This window comes from Planococcus citri, chromosome 1 (assembly GCF_950023065.1).
Source record: "Planococcus citri chromosome 1, ihPlaCitr1.1, whole genome shotgun sequence".
NCBI classification, from domain to species: Eukaryota; Metazoa; Arthropoda; class Insecta; order Hemiptera; family Pseudococcidae; genus Planococcus; species Planococcus citri.
In genome coordinates this window covers 80,916,360-80,939,678 of record NC_088677.1, presented here as the reverse complement: position 1 = coordinate 80,939,678, position 23,319 = coordinate 80,916,360, and the positions used below count along the sequence as shown (strand labels likewise).

Below are 23,319 nucleotides of genomic sequence, written 5' to 3'. Positions count from 1 at the left end.
GATGATACAACTTTGGTGGCCTCATGTGTGGAGTACACATCCACAATGCCCAAGTGCCTAGAGGAAGCCGGTCTCAGTGCAAGATATGGCTTACTGATCAACAGGACAAAAACAAAAATTATGATAACTGACAGGCTAACCAACAACTCATCAGAGATCTAGGAAGTTTAGAGAATCAAAGTTGGGAAGTGGATCTGCTGCCTTGGATCCATCATTGAGAACACCTGTAAACATGAAGCTGAAATACATCACCACTGCCAGCTCACCACTGTATAGTGACTTGTTTGAAACAAATATAAAGCGATTCAGCGATAAGCTGGGCCCTTAAAATTCAACTGGTTAACATGCTAGTCTTCTCTGTGTTCCTGTGAGACTTGGACCATTTGCAAAATGGATTGGTGATGGATCAACGCAATGGAAAAGTGGAGCTGAAGGTAGCTACTGAGAGTCCCTGGGACAGCAAAAAGAACTACTGCCTCTATACTGATGGAAAATGGTGTGCAGTGGTCCTTCGCCAGATACTCAAGTACTTTGGACGAGTCACCAGAGCAGATGCCTTGAAGACAATCTTTGTGCAAGGCAGAGTACAAAGAACCAGAGCAAGAGGACAATTGTCAACCCAGTGGACTGAGTTCATTCCCAAAGCAATGGGCTACAGCAAGGGATGCCGCAGCCTTCGATATAAAATATCATGATAACAACTCTGCAAGAATTGCTAAAGTTGATGCGACGAATCTATCACTGCGCATGTCAAAACTGTGGGTGGAGCTTACTTCCAAATCACAACAATGTCCCTCCAGCTTTTAGCATGCCACCACAACAATTGTTGACCTCAACAATTTCATTGACCATGTCTTTTTCCAATATAATGATAGAAAAATGATCAATTACAGGGTGCCCAGAAATATCAAGTACCCCTAAGAAAGTTTTTCATTAAAAACATAGGTTGGCAACGTGAAATAGATCCATATGATTGGTGGAATGTCATCTCTCCAGTCCAACAACCAATCATGTGCTATCATTATTATCATTCACTGTGACCAACCAAAGTATTTTAGTAGACAACTTTTTTAGCGGTACTGGATATTTCTGGACACCCTCTAGTTATTTAGTAGGAAGTTTCTGTCTGTAAATAAGCCAAGTTGGTAAACATTTGTGGAATTTTCTCATCATTGCTGATACCTTAACATGCGATGTTGACATGTTGATGTAAAATTTGATGCTCAAAATTTACATCCACACTAATTTTTCAGAATTAAAATTTTGTTTTAGCGTTCAAAAGTTTGGTAAACATTTTAAAATATATCATCTTGTTTGAAGAGAAGAACAAATTTTTGATGGCACGTACAAAATTATTCATTTTTTCATAATTTGGAGTTGTCAATGTGAAAGTTGATGGTCCACAAATACATCAACACTAACCTCAACCAAATTTTCAAAGATTTCTCAAATTTTGAAAATGATGTTGATATTGTGGATGTATTTGTTGATGTCAAATTTCACATTGACATTAACATCAACATGTTGTGAAAATGTATTAGTTCAATACTCTTAGATAGAGTATTGCACCTTCTCAATATAAGGAGTTTATGTTCAACTTCTACTTATTTTGTACAGACTTTCTGTCTGTACCTTTCAGAAGTGGCCTCTGTGTCAATGCTGCTTTCAGCACAAGCAATTGCCACCTTTGAGATTATTTTTGGAAAAAACTTCCTTTTTTGAAATTAATTTTTCAACTTTTTTGTGGCAGGGTATTGACGAACATGTCGATGCAAATGTCGATCCATCCACATCAGTCACATTAGGATCCCACAGGTCGATGCAAATTTTGACCCTATGTCGGACCAATTGTCCGCATGAATGTCGATCAACATTGGTCACCAATTACATCGACAATTGGGTCAAAATAGGGTCAAAATTCACATCGACATGTGGTATCCAGAAGTGACGGATGCGGATGGATCGACATTTACATCAAAATTAGCATGGTCATTGTTGAATGGGTAAATTCCTTGTTGCACACTAACGATCCTTGCAGAAAATATTGCAAGTTGTTGATATTGCGATATTAAGATAATCGCAATATGTAATTGGAAAAATTAATCAATTAGCAATCGATAATATTGATGGCATTGCCAACAGCAGCTTTTCCAAATGTGTGAGAAGTGCATAGGACCGGAAGCAATTGCATGCGCTTACCAGCAGGATTACCTAACTGTAATGGTCATAATGGGGTGATAAGTATGTTTTGATGATGAGAGCATAATTAATTTCAAAGTCCCCGTCCCCTTCCCCATTTCAAACAAAAATTAACTGATGTAGAAATATTTAGCAGTGACCTTGTCATCTACATATCAAAATAGATCACCCCAAAAAAACAACTAAGTGCAATGGTGGGGAAAAATCATATCATTATAGAAAATATTATTAAAATTCAAACAAGTATTCAAAAAAAATTATGGGAAAATATCAGAATACTGAGAAAAATAGTACAAAAATGTGAAAATATTACAAAACTAAAGAGTACCTAATGAAACAATGATTGTTGAATAATAAAACAGAAGTAACTATAATCATTCAAAATTCTTAGGCATAATTTTAAAAAAATAAATGAAATCAGAATCATACATGAAGCTCCTACTTTATGGTTCCTTACTGGAATACTTCAATTATCGCAATGCATAGTTGTCATGTTTCCTTCACGATGCACAGTCGACATGTTTCCAATTTCTACCAAAATCTTCACCGACTCCAATGTTGCATGCTCCTTAATTCCAAAATACTCTAATCCCTCCAGGACAATTTCAGGACAGAGTTTCGGTACTGGACCATAGAAAACAATATTGCTGACATCATTGAAAATCTTTCCCACTAGTGAACAAAATCCAAAAACTTCAACTTTTTTTTCCAAAAGCATATTCCGTAGTCTGTTAGCCAAAGGTCCACTAGAGAATGCGAGGAAATGCAGCCATTTAACGGCATGCACATAAATCGAGTTCGGTGAATTCTTTATCTTGGTCAAACAGTCCTGAGAAATTATTTCAGTATGTGCGGAGGCATTATTTTTCAAATCTTCCAACATTTTGTCTTTATCAGGGAAGGTGTGTTCTAACTCAAAATAATATTCTGTATCCTCCAGAAACTTTGAGCGGACTTTATGTAACGCTTGGTATTTTACACAGATGGGAATCAATTTCTTTTCACTGCTGTCACTCTGAAATCAATGTGCAATTTTTCAAAATATTTTCTCATCTACTTGTAATGTTTCAATTTCTTGTTACCGATGATGAAATATTGAAAACAAATGGGGAAAAAATAAAGTGACAGTGAATTTATCATCAGACAATTACACAAAGATGATACCCCACAAAAATTGGAGAAAAATTCGACTGAGTTCAGCTTCATAACAAACCTATGATAATCACAAAAATCTGAGAAAACCCCAACTCTAAAATTTATTCCATTGCATCTCGTAATGAGAAAAAAATCATACCCTACAAGTTATAGGAATGCAAAAATAAACAATTATCACTTACATGGGGTTCTGATAGTGGCATACAACATGACATGATACCACAAATAACAAAAAATGCAGAGAATACTGCAATGTTGCTATCCATCTTGGATGTCTTTTTAACAGAAAGTTATAGGCAAGAGTATTCTACTCTCAGAGATATCCAACTAGAAGAAAATGTCCGAACCTATCTAACTGGAATCCACTGATCAAATGTTCCTCACAGTGTGGTATGATGAAAATTCATTAAAATTTCACAGTCTCGGTTGCCAATCTGTTAATCATTTTGATACCATGTTATCTAGAAATACCGGAATGTTTAAATTTCAACTTTTCATAAACACCAATTACCTGCTGATTCTAAATCTTCCACAACAAAAATCTCGATAACGATATTCTTAACAAACACGGATTCGATTAAAAGTAGAAAAACTTCTCCGAAAAAATCAGGATAAAAAAATTGCTCACAATTTTCAGGCATTTTGAAAAAAGTACAGTATAGGTATCAAAATCGGCTTAAAATATTTTCATTCCTAATATAAAAATTTTGGCAAGAAATCAAAATTGTTCATCTGAACTTTTTCTTGGGAGTTTCAACTGCTTTTGAGCTCAATCTTGAAAATCAGAATCATCACTGCTTTATTTATATGTACATTATGTACTCGTACCTTCATCATGAACTCCCAGTATAAGTTTCACAAGTGGAATTCTTCAATTATTATCATGATATATTATTGTCATGTTTCCAATTGCTAGCAAAACCTTCACTGCCTCCAATACTGTAGAGCCCTCAATTCCAAAATTTACCAATACTTCTTGAACAATTTCAGGATTGAGATCTTTTATTGGACTATATGAGTAATAAACAACACTCCTCGTGCACGAGAAAATTCTTCCCACCAATAAACAAAATTCAAATGCATCAATACTTCTTTCCAGAAGTTTATTCCGGAGCCCGGTAGCCAATCTTCTTTTAGAAAATGCGAGGAAATGCAGCCATTTAATGGTGTGCTCATTAATACACGTCTTGTAATTAGTCAAATTCTTCATTTTCATTAAACAGTCGCGAGTAATTGTATCAGTATATGTGGAGGCATTATTTTGCAAATCTGTAAACATTTCATCTTCACTGGGAAAGACGTGTTCTAAATTAAAATACCATTCTGCATCTTCCAGCAGTTGTGTACAGAACTTTAGGATCAATTGGTGTTTCATATTTTCCCTTTTATTTATATTATGAGATTCGTTTTTAAATTGTTTGTTGTCTTCTTTATAATATAGAGCTTCATTCACACAACTTTCATTTTTACATCGTTCCATGCTTTCTTTATATTGAGCTTCATTCACGTGACTTTCATTTATATAACGTTTGATGTCTTCTTTGTAGTGTTTGGCTAGTTTGACAAATGCCTGATGCCAATCTTCAGGCGTTTTCAAGTATCCTATTGATCTCCATGCTAATTTTTCAATCATATCAAGATTTTCATACTAAAAGCAGAATTAAATTTTTCAACAACTTTGCTCATTTAATTGCGAATTTTATGTTTAGAATTGGTGATTTAAATTTCAAAAGGGAATTAGAGGTACTTACAGAGTTGTCAAGTGTCCCACTCCCACCATTAGATGTGGCATATTTGACCAAAATTAAAACAACTAATAGGTTGCTTTTCATTATCCAGGTAAATTTATGGTACAAAACAAACACACAGGTAGCTTCATACACCTACACTTTTTACATTGGAAATTATCTTGAACATACCCAGAATGAATACCAAATGCCTTCATTGAATCAAATTACAATTTATTGATTAAATATCTGTCAAAGGTAATGATGATTTTGAGATGAAAACTGAACACTCAAAATTTAAATATCCACCTTATCTGTTTGATTTATTACCTATTTGATATCTTATCTAGGATCACATACTGATGTAATTTTTCCAAAATACTCGTACAAGTATATAATATTTATCTATTCATGAAATTATTTTGAGATTTCTGATGAAGAAATCACAGCCTTTGGGTTGTTGAAACATATTGAGTATGGATTTGGAATGAAGATTTGGTTTTCTTTACCATAGCCACATATCGCACCTCGGGAGTAATAAGGTCACATCTCAAAAAAAATTGATTTTGATGTTTTTGCATTTTTGGGGTTTGTATGACCCCCCTCAACCAAAAATTACACTTTGAGTTGGGTACATTATCTAGATCTTGTAAAAAACGCAAATGGCCTAACTCAAAATCTCAACAACATTGCAAGTTGTTTGGAGTTATAAGGTCACATCTCAAAAAACTCCACCTTTTTTGAGCAAATTTCGTACATACAAAGTGTTAACAAACAGTTTTGTTTGTTTTGAATGTTTGTCAGTTAGAAATAGTCACAAGGAGTGCATTTTTTATTGGTTTGTACCAAATGGAAAATTTTTTTAAATTGATCACTTTTCAGAAAAATGAATTTGCACATATCATGAAATTTTAGTTTTTTGAGAAAAACTCAAAAACTAAGCACTCTAGAAAAAAACTAACGACATTATGTCGATTGGAAATTTAATTCTCTACAACTTTGTTATCATAAAATTTTTTTTGGACGCTTCCTTTCGCCTCCACATCAACTTTAATGAAAGGTTATAACTCAAAACTTTTTCCAAACATTGACATATTTCCTCTTCAAGATTGTATTTTTCAAAGTGTTCTTATGCTAAATGAAAGTAGGATACCAGATCTTTAAAATGAGGTGCTATTCATTCCTCACAATTAAGTATAAGTTGATAAAAATAATGAATCAAGTTTTTAAAAAAAAGAAAATCACTCTCCTGTAAAATTTCACTTTTTTGAGATGTGACCTTATTACTCCCGAGGTGCGATATGTATTAGGTCAAAAAATGCAGTCAGCTTTCTATAGCTTTGGGATTGAATTATCAGAAAAAACATATTTCTGGATATCGACTTTTGTAGCTAGACAAAGGGAGAAGGATGGTTAGTGAAGCCTGAATACATTCAATTGATGACACACCTTTAGTGGCCTCATGTGTGGAGTACACGTCCACACTGCTGAAGTCCCTGGAGAAATGCAGCTCAAGATATGGTTTACTGATCAACAGGACAAAAACAAAGATAATGATATTTGTGATTCCAACAACTTACTAGAGATCTGGGAAAGTTGACAGAATCAAAGTTGAGATGTGATACCAGCACAACAATTACCGACATCGACATTTACATCGACCATGTTTTTTTCCAATATAATGATAGAAAAGGGATCAATTAGTTACTCAGTAGGAATTTTCTGTCTGTAAATAAGCCAGGTTAGAGAACATTTTTGAAATTTTTTCATTGTTTCTGATACCTCGACATGCAATGTTGACATGTTGATGTAAAATTTGATGCTTGAAATTTACATCCACAACTATGTCGACCAATTTTTCAGAATTAAAATTTTGTTTTAGCGTTTAAAAGTTCAGTAAACATTTTAAAATATAATTTTCTTTGAAGAGAAGAACAAGTTTTTGATGGCATTTACAAAATTATTCATTTTTTCATAGTTTGGAGTTGTCAATGATATGTCAGTGTGAAAGTTGATGGTCCACAAATACATCAACACCAACCTAGACCAAATTTTCAAAGATTTCTCAAATTTTGAAAATGACTTTGATATTGTGGGTGTATAATAATGTTGATGTCAAATTTCACATTGACATTAACATCAACATGTTGTTGACATGAAAATGTATTAGTTCAGTACTCTTAGATAAAGTATTGCACCTTCTCAATATAAGGAGTTCATGTTCAACTTCTTATTTTGTACAGACTTTCCATCTATACCTCTCAAAGGTGGCCTCCGCGTTGATGCTGCTTTCAGCACAAACAATGGCTACCTTTGAGAAGATCATTTTTGGAAAAAGTTTCCATTATTGAAATTAATTTTTCAACTTTTTCCTAGCAGGGTATCAATGAACATGTCGATGCAAATGTCGATCCATCCACATCCATCATATTTGGATCTCACATGTTGATGCAAATTTTGACCCTTGTAGAACCAATTGTCAACATGAATGGCAATCAACATTGCTTGACAATTACTCCTACATCGACAATTGGGTTGAAATTGGGTTGAAATTCACATCAACATGTGGTATCCAAAAGTGACGGATATGGATGGATCAACATTTACATTGAAATTAGCATGGTCATTGTTGAACGGGTAATACATCACCACTGCCAGCTCACCAGAACTGTGATGACTTGTTTGAAACGAATATGGGGTGATTCAGCATTAAGCAGGACCCTTAAAATTCAACTAGTGAATGTGTCAGTGTTCTCTGTGTTCTTGTATACATCAGAGACTTGGACCATTTGCGAAATGGATCGGTAATGGATCAACGCAATGAAAAAGTGGAACTGAAGGTAGCTACTGAGAGTCCCTTGGACAGAAAAAAGAACTACTGCCTCAATTCTGAGAGAAATTGGTGTGGCAAAATGATTATCTGCACCCGAGCAGCAATTTTCAACTGATTTACGCGTGTGTTCTGCTCTGCAGAATGCATGCAGTTCTGCAGGCGATCTGCATGCATTCTGCATGCAAAACGCCGCGTAATTCTGGAATAATTTAAGTGTTTTCTGCGTGCGTTTCTGCATGCGTTACGCATGCGTCTCCCTCATATTTACACCTGGTTTTATGCATCCTTGTTCGTAGCGTTTATGCAGGTTACACTTTTTTCACGCAAGGGATACTGAAAATTCTCCACAGAATGCCCTGCATTTACCAGTTCTCAATTATGTGATCAAAAAAAAAGCAATAATAAGGGCAGTTTTTCTATCATTCTTTCACCTCCAATGCAAATCACGTGAAGATGTTCCCTCCTCCCCCCACCTTACGTATACAGGTATCCGGTACTAGTGAATGAATAGAGCATTGTCTACATTAGGATCTTCCCTCTCACCCTTGTCCCAGACTTGAACAGCAACAGAAACCAGTTTTTGCTGTCAGACATACTGTGTATTGTGTATCCATTGTATGTATGCTGGCTGCTATGTGCGTTTAGAATGTAGATGTTGGTTGTTCTTGTTCAGTTGTTTCCTCTAACCCTCCGCTTCTGGTACTATCAGGGGATGCTGGATGACTTGTATTATAGGAGTACGCCACTGGTGCTGGTCTAGAAATGTGAATTAAATGTTGAATATATACCTAATTGATCCTTGTTTGGGAAGGTAATTTTTTTTGTTCAAATTTTGGGTTTTCTGTCTTGAAATAAATATGTGTGCCTGGGACATGGTTTTTCAATTTTTTTGAGACGTTTTCGAGCAGTGTACAACAAGTTTATCAAGGTGAAATAATTTTTTGATGAATTGGTTCATATTTTCATAGTGTGATTATCTGCACAATGTTTTTTTTTTTCATAGGCAGGAGTGTGGTGTAAAAACCAACAAGTATCCAAATTAATTCGTGGATCTTAATAAATTTAAAAACCAGTATTTTCTATTTCATTTCAATACATGACCAATTAACAATTTTGAATGTAATTTGATGGTTTTGTAACAACAACAAAAATATTCAAGTTTGATTTTAGTCCATTTTGTTTTATTTTTTTGACATAAATAATCATCAAAACCATGTAGAATTTGAAGTAATTCCAGTAAAATTTTCCAAAATCCTGTGAAACATCATTGAAACTTCCTCTCAAATCCAGGGAACTCAATAAAAACATTTTTAAATTCCAATAACTATGAAAATGTCAGTAAAATTTGACAAAAATTAGCTTGGAAATTGCTTTTTAAAAATGTTTAATGACTTGAAATGACCAAAAAAAAAAAAAAAACAACAAAATGAAGTGAGCTTGAATGTGTTGACCAAAAACTAAAAAACCAATACCTACTCACATATCGAAATACTGATTAAAAATCCAACCAAAAACCAAAAATGAAAAGTATTTCAGTTACGTCCATTATTTTTTCTTGAAGTGAAGATGATATAAATATGTACATATGATACATAATACATATTATGTTTATTTAGAAATTACTCTCAAAGTAGGTATGGGTATATTTTTTGCGAATTTTTCACTGAATTTGAATTACAAAAGCAAGTAAACACAACTCTTTGAGGGTAAAAAAACCATTACAAGTCTGTTGTACCTATACTTACTTACCTATCAGCTAGAAAGTACTGATGAAAAAATGTAGGTAAATGTTTATATTTTAATTTGACATTATTCTACCCTCTGCAAACACAATGTTATACCCATCAGTCAATCTTATGCAACGAGTTATACAGAATGATTTACAGCAGATTTCACTGGTGTACAGGGTGTAATAAATGAACCGATCATGGCGAGCAAAAAAATTGTAACTTGAAAGCTGAAAAATTGTGAAAATAATCAAAAGAGCAAATTATTTAAGACCCGAAGGCCGAAATTATTATTAAAAGTCGCACTGATTTTTGAACATCAATTACAAAGTTTAAATGCATTTCATTTATCTAATTGAAACATCCAAGTTACGATTTTTTTACTTACCATAATCGATTCATTTATACAACCAGTAGGTAATAAGCTATGCGGAAATACACTGGCAGAAACGCATGTATTTCTGCCACGAATACGCATGCGTAAATACACAGGCAGAAATGCACGCTTAAATGCTTCACATACGCATACAGAAACGCTATGCAGATACGAGGGAGAAGTCCAGATTTACGCATGGTGAGGCAGATCTGCGGGCGATCTGCGGGTGATCTGCCGCGTGAACGCGGGTGTTCACGCATGCAGAAATATTTTCGATTGCTGCTCGGGCAGTGGTCCTTGGCCAGATACTCGAGTACTTTGGATGAGTCACGAGAGCAGATGCCTTGTAGACAATCTTTGTGCAAAGCAGAGTACTAATGGCCAGAGCAAGATGATGATTGTCAACCATGTAGACTGACTCCATTTGCAAAGCAATGGGCTGCAGCAGGGTGATATGTTATGATGATGAACTGATGTAGAAATATTCATATTCAGAAGTGACTTTGTCAATGTATAAAAATAGATTACCAAAAAAAAGGAAAAAAAATATTTTTTCAATGGTAGAAAATACCTATTATTAAAATTCAAACAAGCATTCCAAAAAAAATTGTGTAAAAATATCAGAATACTGAGAAAAATGGTACAAAAACTTGAAAATGTTACAAAACTATGAGTAAAGAATGGTATGCTTTATTTATATTCATACCTACATGAAGCTCCTATATACGAGTAGTACAGTTTTCCCCATTGGAATGCTTCAATATGTTTCCAATGACCTGTTTCTGTCACGATGCACAGTTGTCATGCTTCCAATTTCTATCAAAACCTTTGCAGACTCCAATGATAAATAGTCCTTAATGTCATAACTCTTTAACCCCTCTTGGAGAACTTCAGGATTGAGATCTGGTACTGGACCATAGTAAACAGCACCGCTGATGTCATTGAAAATCTTTCCCACCAGTGCACAAAATCCAAAAACAAAAATTTTTCCTTCCAGAAGTTTATTGCGGAGTCCGTTAGCCAAAGGTCCATTTGAGAATGCGAGGAAATGTAACCATGTCGCCGTATGCACATTAGTAGAAGCTGTAAGGTTCTTTATTTTACTCATACAGTCTGGAGTAATTGTATCGCTGTATACGGAGGCATTGTTTTTCAAATCTTCCAACATTTTGTCTTTATTGGGAAAGGTGTGTTCTAACTTGAAACAATATTCTGCGTCCTCCAGGAACTGTGAGCGGACTTGAAGGACCGCGTGGTATTTTGCGCAGATGGGGATGGATTTATTTGTGCTGTTCTCATTCTGAAATGAATATGCAATTTTTTAATAATGATGTGGCATTTTCTTGTTATGACGGAATATTGAAAACAAATGGGGAAAAAAGTAAAGTGACAGTGAATTCATCATCCAGACAATTATAGTGCAGAGTGGAGACCCCACAAAAAATTTGGTAAAAAAATCAACCAAGTTTAGCCTTTTAACAAACCAGAACCTATGATAATTCCAAAAATCTGAGAAAAAATCAACACTAAAATTTATTCCATTGCATCTCATAATGAGAAAAAAAATCACACCCCACAAGTTATAGGAATGCAAAAAGAAAAAATTATCACTTACATCGGATTCTGGTAGCGCCATACAACATGACATGATACCACTAATAATAAAAAATGAGAAAACTGCAATAACGTTGCTATCCATCGAAGATGGTCTTTTTTTTGAGAAATTTATAGGAAAAAGAATAAAATGTCCGAACCAATCAAACTGAATTCCACTGATCGAAATGTTCCTTACACAAAATAGAAATTTATATTTTGTGTGGTATGATAAAAATTCATTAAAATTTCACAGTCTGAGTTGCCAATCAGTTAATCATTTGATGTGTTATCTAGATATGTCAGAAAAGTTAAATTTTAAATTTTCATAAACACTAATTACTTATCCTATGTAAATCTTCTACAACAAATCATAACGAAAATCTCGATAACAGTTTTTTCAAAAAACACAGAGTAAATCATCAAAGCTCGAATTTTAATAATTTTATTTCATAACCATTAAAGAAAAAAAAAACTAGCGAAAGCTCGAATCTGATCCAAAATCCTTTCAAAAAATTTAACACAAAAATATCAATATGGTGAAAATTTAGAAATTTTGACATGAGTATGTATTCGATGAAAAAAATTATTTAAGTGTTGAGAAAGAATAAACAATAATTGTAAAAAATTTCATAAATAAGAAGAATCATTTTAGAATGGGAAATTTATTAAAATCAAATATAAAGGTGGGGGGGGGGAGATGATCCAAATCCGGGAAAATGGTGATTTATGAAAACTATTTTGAAAATTTGAATACGAAAAATGTACCTTGTTTCAAAAAGAGAACAAAATCCTCAAATTCATGAGAAAAATATATTAAAACCTGGCCAAAAATTGACACAAGTTTTTTTTAAAAAAAAAGAATAGAAAAAATGCAACAAAATTATTGAAATTGAAAGAAAATGACCGAAACAGGAAGCAGAGGAAATATCAGAAAAAAATTAGTTAACGAATAATTTTGAAAACCATCAAAATCATAAGTTCCTAAGAATAAAGCTTAAAAGCAAAATTCAAAATGGTTAAAAAATCTCCAAAAATTAGAAAAAATCTGCTAAAATTTAAAAAGTTGAAAAAAATTACGAGGATTTTGGAATAAGAATCCGATCAAAAGGAGAAAAACTTCTCCGAAAAAATTATAGTAAAAAACACTAAAATTAAGAAAAAAACCATCGCAACAAATTGAAAAAAAAATCAAGAAAATTCAAGATACAAATAAAATTGCGGAAACTTCACAAAAATTCAGCTGAAAAAAATCATCAAAATTCAGAATGAAATCACGGAAAAATTTTTTTTAGAAAAAAATAACCAAAATTCGAGATGTTAAAATCAGTCAAAACAGGAGAAAATCCATAAAAACCATCCAGAAATTCAAAAGAAAAATCATTGTATATATATATATATAGAAAAATAAAATTCGTGACGATGAAAAAGCAGTAAGTCATAATTTTCTGCGTTTTCGAAAAGGTGTCATGCAAGCTATCAAAATGGGTTAAAACAGCAGAAAATCAAAAATTTCTGACAAAACTTTTTTAAAACAGTTTTGAAGAATTTAGAGTACCTACAGAATTGAACGATTTTCAGAAATTTTGAAAAAGGTATCACGTTTATCAAAAGGGTTTAAAATATTATCTATCATTCTCGTTGAGTAAAAATTTGACAAGCAATCAGAGTTTTTCATCAAACCTTTTTTTTTTTTGGGAGTTTCGAATCATTTTGAGTACTATATTGGGTCGTGATTGGTCACGATTTTTGGGATTTTTGAAAAAAGTGCTACGCGACCTTACAAAATGAGTTACATATTCAAGGGGGAAAAAGTAAAATCAAAAATTTCTACTAAACCCAGAAAATTGGCTCAACTTTGGGCCTAATATTCTTCGATTTCTGCACAAATTTTGACCCATTTTTAAGAAGCCACGTGACACTTTTTATCTTCTCCAAAATCGTGATTCAATTTTGATCTCAAAATTCTTCAAAAATATTTGAAAAATGACCTGGAAAATGTTTTAAAAATGGAAATGGATCAACTGTCAAAAAGAAATTACTCGTACAAGAAAAATGATGTGAAATAAGTTGCCTATTCAGTTTGCCGTAAATACGACGTATTTATCTTTTGGCAAGGGATATCCTGAGAAGAGGAGGGGGGAAATAATGCAGTTTCACGTTAATATTATTGAAAATCAGATCTGGGGGATCTTTCTCCCACTTCGTCACACTTCCCACCTGCCTCATCCATTCTTCTTTCTCTTTTTACACCAAATCCACCACCAACTAAGAAGAAGGGGTCGAGTCGAGAGAATATAATTGACTACTTTCATTTTTTGTGAACCTTCCTCCAATAAAAAAAAAACTAATCCATACGCGTATTTGATCTGATTCCAGATATATCACCATCCAGCTGCGTGACAATCAGCTACACAAACTGGAGTCAAATGGCAATTCACCCAGTATTCCTCCGTCCCGATATGGAATCAACGATAAGCGTCATGAGTAGAATAAGGTGAGCATCTCTACCTATACCTAATATCGTATAAGTACCTATAACCTGTACATGGCACACGTAGAAAGCACGTACAATCGCGATACCATTACAGTTAATTCTTCGCTTTGGAAAACGTATCTACTATAATAAGGAACCAGGGGAGTGAGAGAGACAGAGGGAGAGAAAAAAAAGGCGGAAAGAATTTCGATAATGGTGCAAATTGGTCGCATTTAAATACACCCCTCCACGATCCCTCTTTATCTATACACTTTGGGCTAAGCTACATTTTCAACGTGGCTCGTACAATAAAACTAATTCCCTTCGTTTCGCCGAGTTATTTGCGAAAATAAAACGACAAAGCAATATCGGATATCGTCTGCCCCGCTACGTTCCTCCCTCTCCATATAGCATCTTATATAGCAGTGTAATCTTATACATACAATAGGACTCCATAAGTCGATTCTATCGGAATTAATTTCAACGTACAATCTCTTCGCTCGTTTGTTTTCCAAGTCGAGGTAAAGAGGGGCTGACGCTGGGAGGGGGAAGGGGGGTAACACGCGTGGATGTTTTTTTTTCAACTTGTATTCTTTACGGGGGGAAAAAAAGAATATATAAGGGTGTTTTTTCCTCCGTTTAGTTCACGTTTTCTTTGTTTTCGCTCTCGTATATAGTATAGTAGTAGGTACCTACGTAAAACTACGTACTTTGTCCCTCCCCCTACCCCCTCGTCCTCGGTCGTCTGTATATTTGTATCTATGTATTCGTTATATACGCGTATAGCAGTACATTAACAAGAATGAATTTGATTATAACGAACAATTTATCTTCGTTTGTGCTGTACCAACTAAAAAGTATTGAAAATAACAACAACCAAAAAAAAAGAAAAAAAATGCTATTTATCGTTTTCGCCCTTTTAAAGAATTTTCTCATTTTCGTCTAAAACGTTGCTAAATTTCAAGCTGTGTGCCTTCATGGCTTGTCTGCGTCTGCGAAAGAATACAACACGAATAGTTTTCACTCGCTGTTCGCGTTTTCGTCCTACACGAATCTCAGTCTCTGTGTGAGAGATGCTGCGATGTGATTTAATTAAATAAATATTCAATTTTCTGTACTACTATACTGGCTAATGTATAAGGCTTATAATTGAAAAACAAAAGTAGGTTATAACTTCGCAGAAAGCTAAGTCAGTATTCTTGTTGTATAAAGTTGATTCGCAGTGATACTCAACGATGAATAAACCAACCGCGTTAATATCTATCTAAACGGCAGACTTTTGTGTAAATTGCATACCAGTTCTTTCTTTCGTCATTTTTTTGTACCGTTTTGTTGCTTTCGCATTTTGTATCTGCTTTTTTTCCTCGTCGAGCCAGTCTCGTTGCGAAGCGATATTACATTTTATTTGTAATTTTTTGCGAATTCGTTAAATTGCTAAAAAAAAAAAGAGAGAAAAGTGTGTCCCTTTGAAGAAATACATCTGACGTTTTAGTGTTTTACAGGGCTCTCAGAAGGTCGTTTAAATTATAAAAATGACTGAACTTTGAAGCTTTATTTTTTCTTAACTCATCGAAATTAGTTTGGAACTTTAACAGACTGTAATCAGCCCTGTAGTCTAACTGATCTGTCTCGCTTTTAATATGTTGTATTCAATCATTTCGAGATCTTTGAATTTACAAAAAAAAGGGGCATTTCGGACGTGTCGTCATCTGACACTCGAAGGAAATCATTTCAGGGTGTCCACTCATTTCTGGAAATGATTTTACCTTACTTTTCCAGGTTTTCCATACCAATTTCTTCAATTTTCTAGATTCTTGAAAAATGAATTACACATGCGATGAGGTGAGGGGGGGGGGGTGTCAAATTTTTTCGAACATCATGAGCTCCAAATATCGTTAATAGATCTACAGTTGTGCCCTTTTTTCCAAGCATGACTATGTGCTCAATAGGGTGGCCCTTATTCAAACTCAGTGGGAAATTTTTTTTGATTTTTTAGCGGGAAAATCAAGATTTTAACGTGCTGAGCTCAATCGATGGTATCAACATTTTTGAAAAGAGAGGCGTTCTGTTAAAAGAACAAAAATTGTAGGTATTAATAATTCGCATTCAAGCGTAAACACAATGGAAGAACATCATTTTTCAAAAACTTTTCAAAATTTTTATTTGAACCCTCAAACATCTTTCATTGGAACTTGAAACTAATGATGAAGTGGACAGAGTACTGAACTTAATACTGAACTTGACTAAATGCTGAACTAAATACTGAAATTTTATTTTATTTTATGTTTTTATTAATTCATTCTTTCATCCAGTCTTCCTGTCTTTCCACCCTAGTGAAAAAATACCAATGGTTTTTAAAATACCTATGGCAATTAAGTTCCGGGCAGTCATTCTGAGAGGTAGAAGATACAACACTGGTGTGCTCGCAAACACATTGTTGTATAGATTAGACCTTTCTTTAATACTGTTATAAGTTTCAAGTCAATCTGGTGAATTTTACGGGATTTACAGCTGTTTAACAACGTTTAAGGTCGCGCTGTAAAACTCTGAGGAGTGACTTGAGGAGGATCTTTGAGTCAGGGAGATCAGACTTTGAGTTAGGGGAGAGGTAAATGTCTTGAAAGGTTAAAAGTGATGTTTAAAAAAATTACCGAAATGTTTGAGGAAGATCAGGTGATCAAAACGTCACAAAAAGTAGGCCATGAGATTCTTGTTGCCAAGTGGCTGTGAGGAAATGTCCTCTGAGCTAAGTAAAAAATAATTTTCAAAGGAGATTGACCTCATAAGTTGTTAGTGTAGCCTTCCTTCAACTCAGTGCATCATATTTTTACTCAATGCTCCCACTTAGAAAACTGTTTTGCGTCTCTCAGAGGTGAATTCTTCAAAATTTGAGCGGTGGTTTTTGAGTCCTCCTCAAAAATGCAATGGGTGTTGATTCTCAGGTAAAAACCAACTGAGAATGAAGTAAAGGTCCCTAGGAATCAAATCTGGGGTGTAGAAATAGTGAGGAGACACTAAGATGTCTTGACGCTTGAGGAGGTGACCATTCCTCCAAGAAGTAATTTGCAACACTCCTTTTCACGACATCGTACAAAAAGTCACTATTGAAAAACTCGTACCAAAAAAATATGGAACAACCTACAGCATTGAAACTTTTAACAGTATTAAAAGAAGGTTTAATCTACACAACGTGTTTGCGAGTACACCAGTGGTGTATCATTTACCTCTGAGAACAACTTCCCAGAACTTCATTGCCAGACCTTGTAATAGCTGGTTTCTAGCATATGTGATAGTTTCTTTCAGGGTCTTACAGGGAGAGTTCGCCAGCAAGTCTGTTGTTAGCAGCTTCGATCATTTCCTCCCTCTTGCCGTTCTTCCTTGAACTTTCCCCTGTACCACTAGCAAGAAAATACTGTTTTCTCATATTTTATGTACTAAATACTTTAGCTTTCTGTTCTTGATATCTTCTACTACGACTTTCCGCTCAAATCCTCTCCCATTCTTGCTAATACTTCCTTGTTGGTAATGAAGTCCTTCCTTGAGATCTGTAGTAGCCTTTAATAGCACAACATCTCAAACGCAGGCACTTTCTTCTTGCATGCTGCACTCATGGTCCATGTTTCACAGGAATACTTCAGAGCAGTCCATACGTAGCATCTCATAAATCTCTTTCTCAAACCTAGACTCATCGTTCGATTACCCAGCACATTGGCGAGGTTATTGAAAGCACTTTTTGCCACTCCAATCTGTGATTTAATTTCTTTATGATCTTTACCATCGTTGTTAATCAGCCCTCCAAGGTATCTGAATTGGTTTACATTTTCAATTTCTTGAGTTCCAATGTTGATTTTGACCTCTTTATCGTCTCCTTTTGTTAATCTCATAACCTTGGTCTTGCCTGCATTTATTTTCATTCCATATTTTAATCCAGCACTGTTGATTTGGTTGATCATTTTCTGCATCTGCGCTTCTGTTTCAGCAAGGATCACTTTGTCGTCTGCGTAGCTTATTTCATTTATTCTCTTGCCGTTGATCTTGAATCCCATTTGTTTGATTCGCGCTTCTCTCATTATTTCTTCTGCGTACACGTTGAACAGCCTAGGTGAGAGGGGGCATCCTTGCCTCACACCTCTCTTTATTCCACATCCGTTCTCCGAGTACTCAGTTCCAATCTTGATGTTAGCGCTTTGCTCCCAGTACAGGTTCTTGATTATTTGCAGGTCTTTGTTATCGATATTGTATTTTTCCAGGATCTCCAACATCTTCTCATGGTTGACACGATCAAATGCTTTTTCATAATCGATGAAGCAAGCAATGATTTCCCTATTTGCATTCAGTGCTCTTTGAATGATCACTTTCAGCAGGGCAATTGCATCTCTCGTCCCTTTTTTTGCTACAAAGCCATATTGGGTTTCGCTTAGATTTTCATCTATCTTCTTTTCAATTCTGGCATTTATGACGGCGAGTAGCAGCTTCAGTGACTGGCTCATTAATGTGATGGTTCTATATTCAGAGCTGTTCTGCGAGTTGTTCATTTTTAGTATTTGTACAAAATTTACCAAGTTAAAGTCCTTAGGCAGCATACCTTCATCGTATAATATTTCATTTATCATCTTCAACAGCTCCTTTCCATACTCTGGTGTATCTACTCAAATTTAATCAATAGTTTTTTGAAATTCCAGGGATCCTACTTTTTTTTCTAAAAAAAACAGGACTTGTTTTTAAATTAAAATCTAAAAATGAAACTTAATAGAAACTTCATTAATATCAGCCAAAAGGCAGGATATTTTGGCAATTCCTTTTTCCAATTTTTGCTAAAAAAAAGTTGAACTAATGTATAGTGGGGTAATTCCGATGGCAAAATTCAAAATTTTAGCAATTTCTCATTTTTTAGGTTTATTGTACATTTTGGGGCAAAAATGATAAAACAACTTTATTCCTACATCCTTCAGCTACACAATAGGGGTGTTCGAGCGCTCTCCAGCAAGTTACAAAAACCTGCAGCAATTACAGAAAATGTTGACATTTTTTTACAGTTTTTTGTAAAATTGCATTACAGCAGTCTGTAGTCCATTTTGAGTCTATCATGAGCGCACAAAACCCCAAATTTTTTATGTTTTCTGTAAATTCTGCAGCGTTCTGTAGAGCGCTCGAACACCCCTATTGACTATATTGAAGAGTGATTTGTACAGAGGCTTCATACATAGGTATAATTGAAAAAATATTTTGGAAGGTCGAGTTACTGGAAATGAGTTTTATAAGGAAAATAATTCTCCTGGGGTAATTCCGAGCCAGTTATGTTGAAATATACAATTTATCGTACATATACATAGGTTTTTATTTCATGTAAATTGAACAGAGTTGGCGCGATTCCTGGGTTTGTCAGAATCGGATTCCTGAATTACGATTCCCATACATGGGAGAATCGCGATTCTCCAGTCTCGATTCTTTCACAAAGCGAATCCGGTTCTGAATCCGATTCTTTAGCGGTTCTCGATTCCCTCCGATTCCGATTCCCAAATGCTAATTTTTTTCAACTTCAGGACTGACAAATGAATTTGATATAGAATCAGCAATTTCCCCAACTAGGGATATGATCACTTTGCATGTTCTATTGTTTCGTTTGTGGCTGTGAGTAGGGAATCGCAGAGAATCACTAAGGCGCGATTCTCTATTAAAGAGGATCCGATTCTTACATTGCGCGATTCTTTCACTGCATAGAATCACTGATTCACAATATTTTCACACAACAGCTAACCTTTAAATAAATGTCATCAGTCCCAAACTACAAAATGCAAATGTATCACTAAAAGCCATTGAAAACAGTGCATTTTACTATTTTAACACGTGAATAACACCTGCAAGGAATCGCAGGGAATCGAGAAGGTGCGATTCTCTGTAAAAGAGAATCGGATTCCTGCATTTCCCGATTCGTTTGACTTGGAGAACCGCGATTCGAATCCGATTCGAATCGTGAGAATCGGATTCTTTCTCGATTCTTTCACACGATTCGAATCGCGCCAACTCTGAAATTGAATCATTAGAACAAAAATTACAACATTTTTACAAATATGCATTTTTGAGGCATAATTCTTGAAGACTAGACTAACTAGAGAAAAAAGCCCCCTTTTGATGTTTTTCTTTGATAATTTCAACCCCCCCCCCCAAAAATACTACATCAAAGCAGAGAACACAACATTACAGGGCAATTTTGCTAGGGCTATCAAAATTACCCCGCAGCATGAAAAATGATCGACATGTTTAACAATTCATTAGCACCAAAAAAATAATTATAAAAGCAAAATCTAAACCGGTACTGACACCTTAACACCTATCAATCAAATTTCAGCTTCTAAACAGAATTTTTCAACAAGGTTTGAACGATAAAAACAAGTTTCAAAAATGCACTGTTTTTTGCGGCAAAGGTTTTGGGCATTCAGATTTTGATCACTCCACAGACTTGACAAAATGAAGCAGATGGGCCATCTGATCATTAATGGGCGTAGGTCAGCACTAAAACTACCTACTTTCTTCATCAGTTGTGCCAAAATGTGATTTGCAACAAAACTAGGACTTGCTATCGGAATTACCCCACTTTACCTTACAAAATATTTGGCAACTTTTTGATTGAAAAAAATGGTGATTTAAGACCAAAAATTGAGAATACTTGCGATTCTCCTAGCAATGAGTATGAGACTTTTGACAATTTCAGCAAAAGAAAAGTTTTTTTTAAGCAAGTTCTGGCGAAAAAACGACACATTAGAACTATTATTGGAGAAGAGTGGGAGTTTTTGGATGCAAAAAACAAGACAAAGAAAATTCTCGACAATTTTGCTATTTTTGACAGAAAACGACACTTCCACAATAATTTCAGTAAAAGGCAGATCTTCTTAACCATTTTTATCAAAATAGCGAAACGTTTCAGCACTAAAGAGCGAGATTTATTAATGATACTCACAACTCATGAGTTGATGAAATGCAAGACTTCAACAATATTAGCAAAAAACAAGACTTTCTGGAAATTTGCAAATTTATGACAAAACCGACCGGCGAAAAAATTGCCTGAGCAAAGGTAGGTGAATTTTTTCATTATGAGAAATGGAAAAATGTGTTTGAAGTAATTTTTCACAAAATTCCCTGACTTTTCAGTAAAAAATGCTGTAAATTTCCAAAATTCCCTGACCTTTCCAGGTTTTCCAGGCTTGTGGATACCCTATTGATGTTAGATTAGACCACTACAAGCTTGGAAAAAAGTTGACGATTATGGTGGTACCTCTCAACTATCATAAACTCCATCTTCAGATTCGAAAGAAATCAGTTTTGAGCTTCCTGAATGTGAAATCCTACACCTATAGGTAGCCGGGCTACGTGAATTTGATTTTTTCAACGGATATATCGCAAGAAGTACGCAAGTACGACGCGTACAGCACATAATTGCAAATATTCAACAATAATGTCGGCGAACCGGTATTCCACCAAAATAATAGCTCGGTGGCGACTCCAGATAAGGTATGTGGTGCTACGTGGTCTGAAAACTCCAAGAAAACCAAGTGCTGCGTTAACGTCACGTATGCCGCGAATGTAATAAATTAAACCAAGATGTACCATCTTATAGCATTAGTTATACGTACTACGAGTACGATACGCGTATACTCGTGTTGTATGCATGCAGGTACTACAGTACGAGATTTTATTCGCTTAATTAACATTCCGCTGGCTTTTGCGTATTTCGTTCGCGCTCGAATGTCTGCTAAGAATTTAAGCTCGTTCGGTGTGTACTACGCACGTTAGCACTAATGTATACTTTGTATATGTGTTATACATATGATACACTACCCAGATCCCTTGTGAATGTAGTTTCAAATACGATTCTACTATAGAAGATGCTTATATTATACCTTAGCTATAAATGTAAGAGGGCTATTTGTAATGTAAAATAGCGCTTGTAAACGCTAAGAGATGGCTGACTAAGAGGATATGATCTTATTCCTATCTTAAGTTATTTTTAGGCGAGTTGAATTTATTCCAGGGCGGATATCGCGATCGTTTTTCGACTTCGGTTTTGTGATTAGTGATTTTCATTAATCGATTGGAAAAGCCGCGATTTTTTTTTTAGAGAGACAGAAATATTGAGCAACAGAAATGGGATCGGTTGTTCAGCTGCCAAGATTTTGTGCTCAAAAAGCATTTTCGTTTAAATATTCGAATTCCTCGCAAAATTTTAACCCATTTTGATAGGTCATACGATGCATTTTGAAAAATCTCAAAAATCATGACCCAATTTTGGGCTCAAAATTCATCAGAACTGCTCAAAAATCATTTTCCCCCCAAATATTCGAATTTTTAGAAAAATTTAAACTCATTTTGAAAAATATCATAGTTATTTTTAAATTATTGGAGATTTCTATCGAACCCAGAAAATTGGCTCAATTTTGGGGCCAACGGTCTTCGAAAATCTTTGGAAAACATTCTCCTGGAAATACATATTCGGAATTTATGCACAAATTTTGAGCCATTTTCAGGAAGTCACGTGACACCTTTGACCTTTCCCAAAATCTTGATTCAACTTTGAGATCAAATTTCTTCAAAAATATTCGAGAAACATTTTCGTCGAAATATTCGAATTTCTCGCAAAATGTTGACCCATTTTGATAAGTCATAGTCATACGATGCTTTTTCAAAAATTGCAAAAATCATGACTCAATTTTGGATCCAAAATTCTTTAAAATTTTCAAAAAAACATTTGTTACAAGCCTATTTCCTTAACTTCTGTCCCATGTAAATTCTAGAAAAAATGGTTATGAAACGTCTTACTTGGTATATCGATCCTACAAATTCCCTCAGTTCTTTTCAAAGTGGCTTTCGGAAAAAAAGATCTACTCTGGACCATCTCTTCAGTGTTACACAGGAAATCAATACTGCCTTTCAAAATAAAGAATTTGTACTCTCAGTCTTCTTTGATCTTGAAAAAGCTTTTGACAAAGCATGGAGATACAGAATACTTCAAAAAATACATTCTATAGGAATTTGAGGGCATTTAGCTTACTTTACATATTTAAATCTTTTTATCAAATCGTACCTTTAGAGTCACAATTGAAAATACATACTCTGAACTTTTTGATATTGAAAATGGAGTCCCTCAAGGCTCTGTGCTTAGCACCATCCTATTTATACTCCTAATTGATGATATCTGTAGTATTACTCCCCAACCTGTTTCCTTAAGAATTTTTGCA

At 34.7% G+C, this 23,319-nt stretch overlaps 1 protein-coding gene and 2 long non-coding RNA genes across 3 annotated transcripts in view; 1 reads left to right on the top strand and 2 right to left on the bottom strand.

Moving 5' to 3' along the window:
• LOC135837357 (uncharacterized) overlaps positions 1-23,319 on the top strand; it is a 288,834-nt gene that overhangs the window by 143,953 nt on the left and 121,562 nt on the right. The window contains exon 3 of the mRNA XM_065352602.1: positions 13,990-14,107. Within this exon, the coding sequence (XP_065208674.1) occupies positions 13,990-14,107 (118 nt within the window). The remainder of the gene's footprint in view (positions 1-13,989; positions 14,108-23,319) is intronic.
• Positions 2,410-5,568, bottom strand: LOC135837271 (uncharacterized). Its single transcript, XR_010557161.1, has 3 exons — positions 5,106-5,568; positions 3,537-5,002; positions 2,410-3,214 (listed from the first exon to the last, which is right to left on the bottom strand). It is a non-coding gene; the product is annotated as an uncharacterized LOC135837271 (long non-coding RNA).
• LOC135837423 (uncharacterized) lies at positions 9,542-12,664 on the bottom strand. The gene is made up of 2 exons (XR_010557187.1): positions 11,633-12,664; positions 9,542-11,317 (listed from the first exon to the last, which is right to left on the bottom strand). It is a non-coding gene; the product is annotated as an uncharacterized LOC135837423 (long non-coding RNA).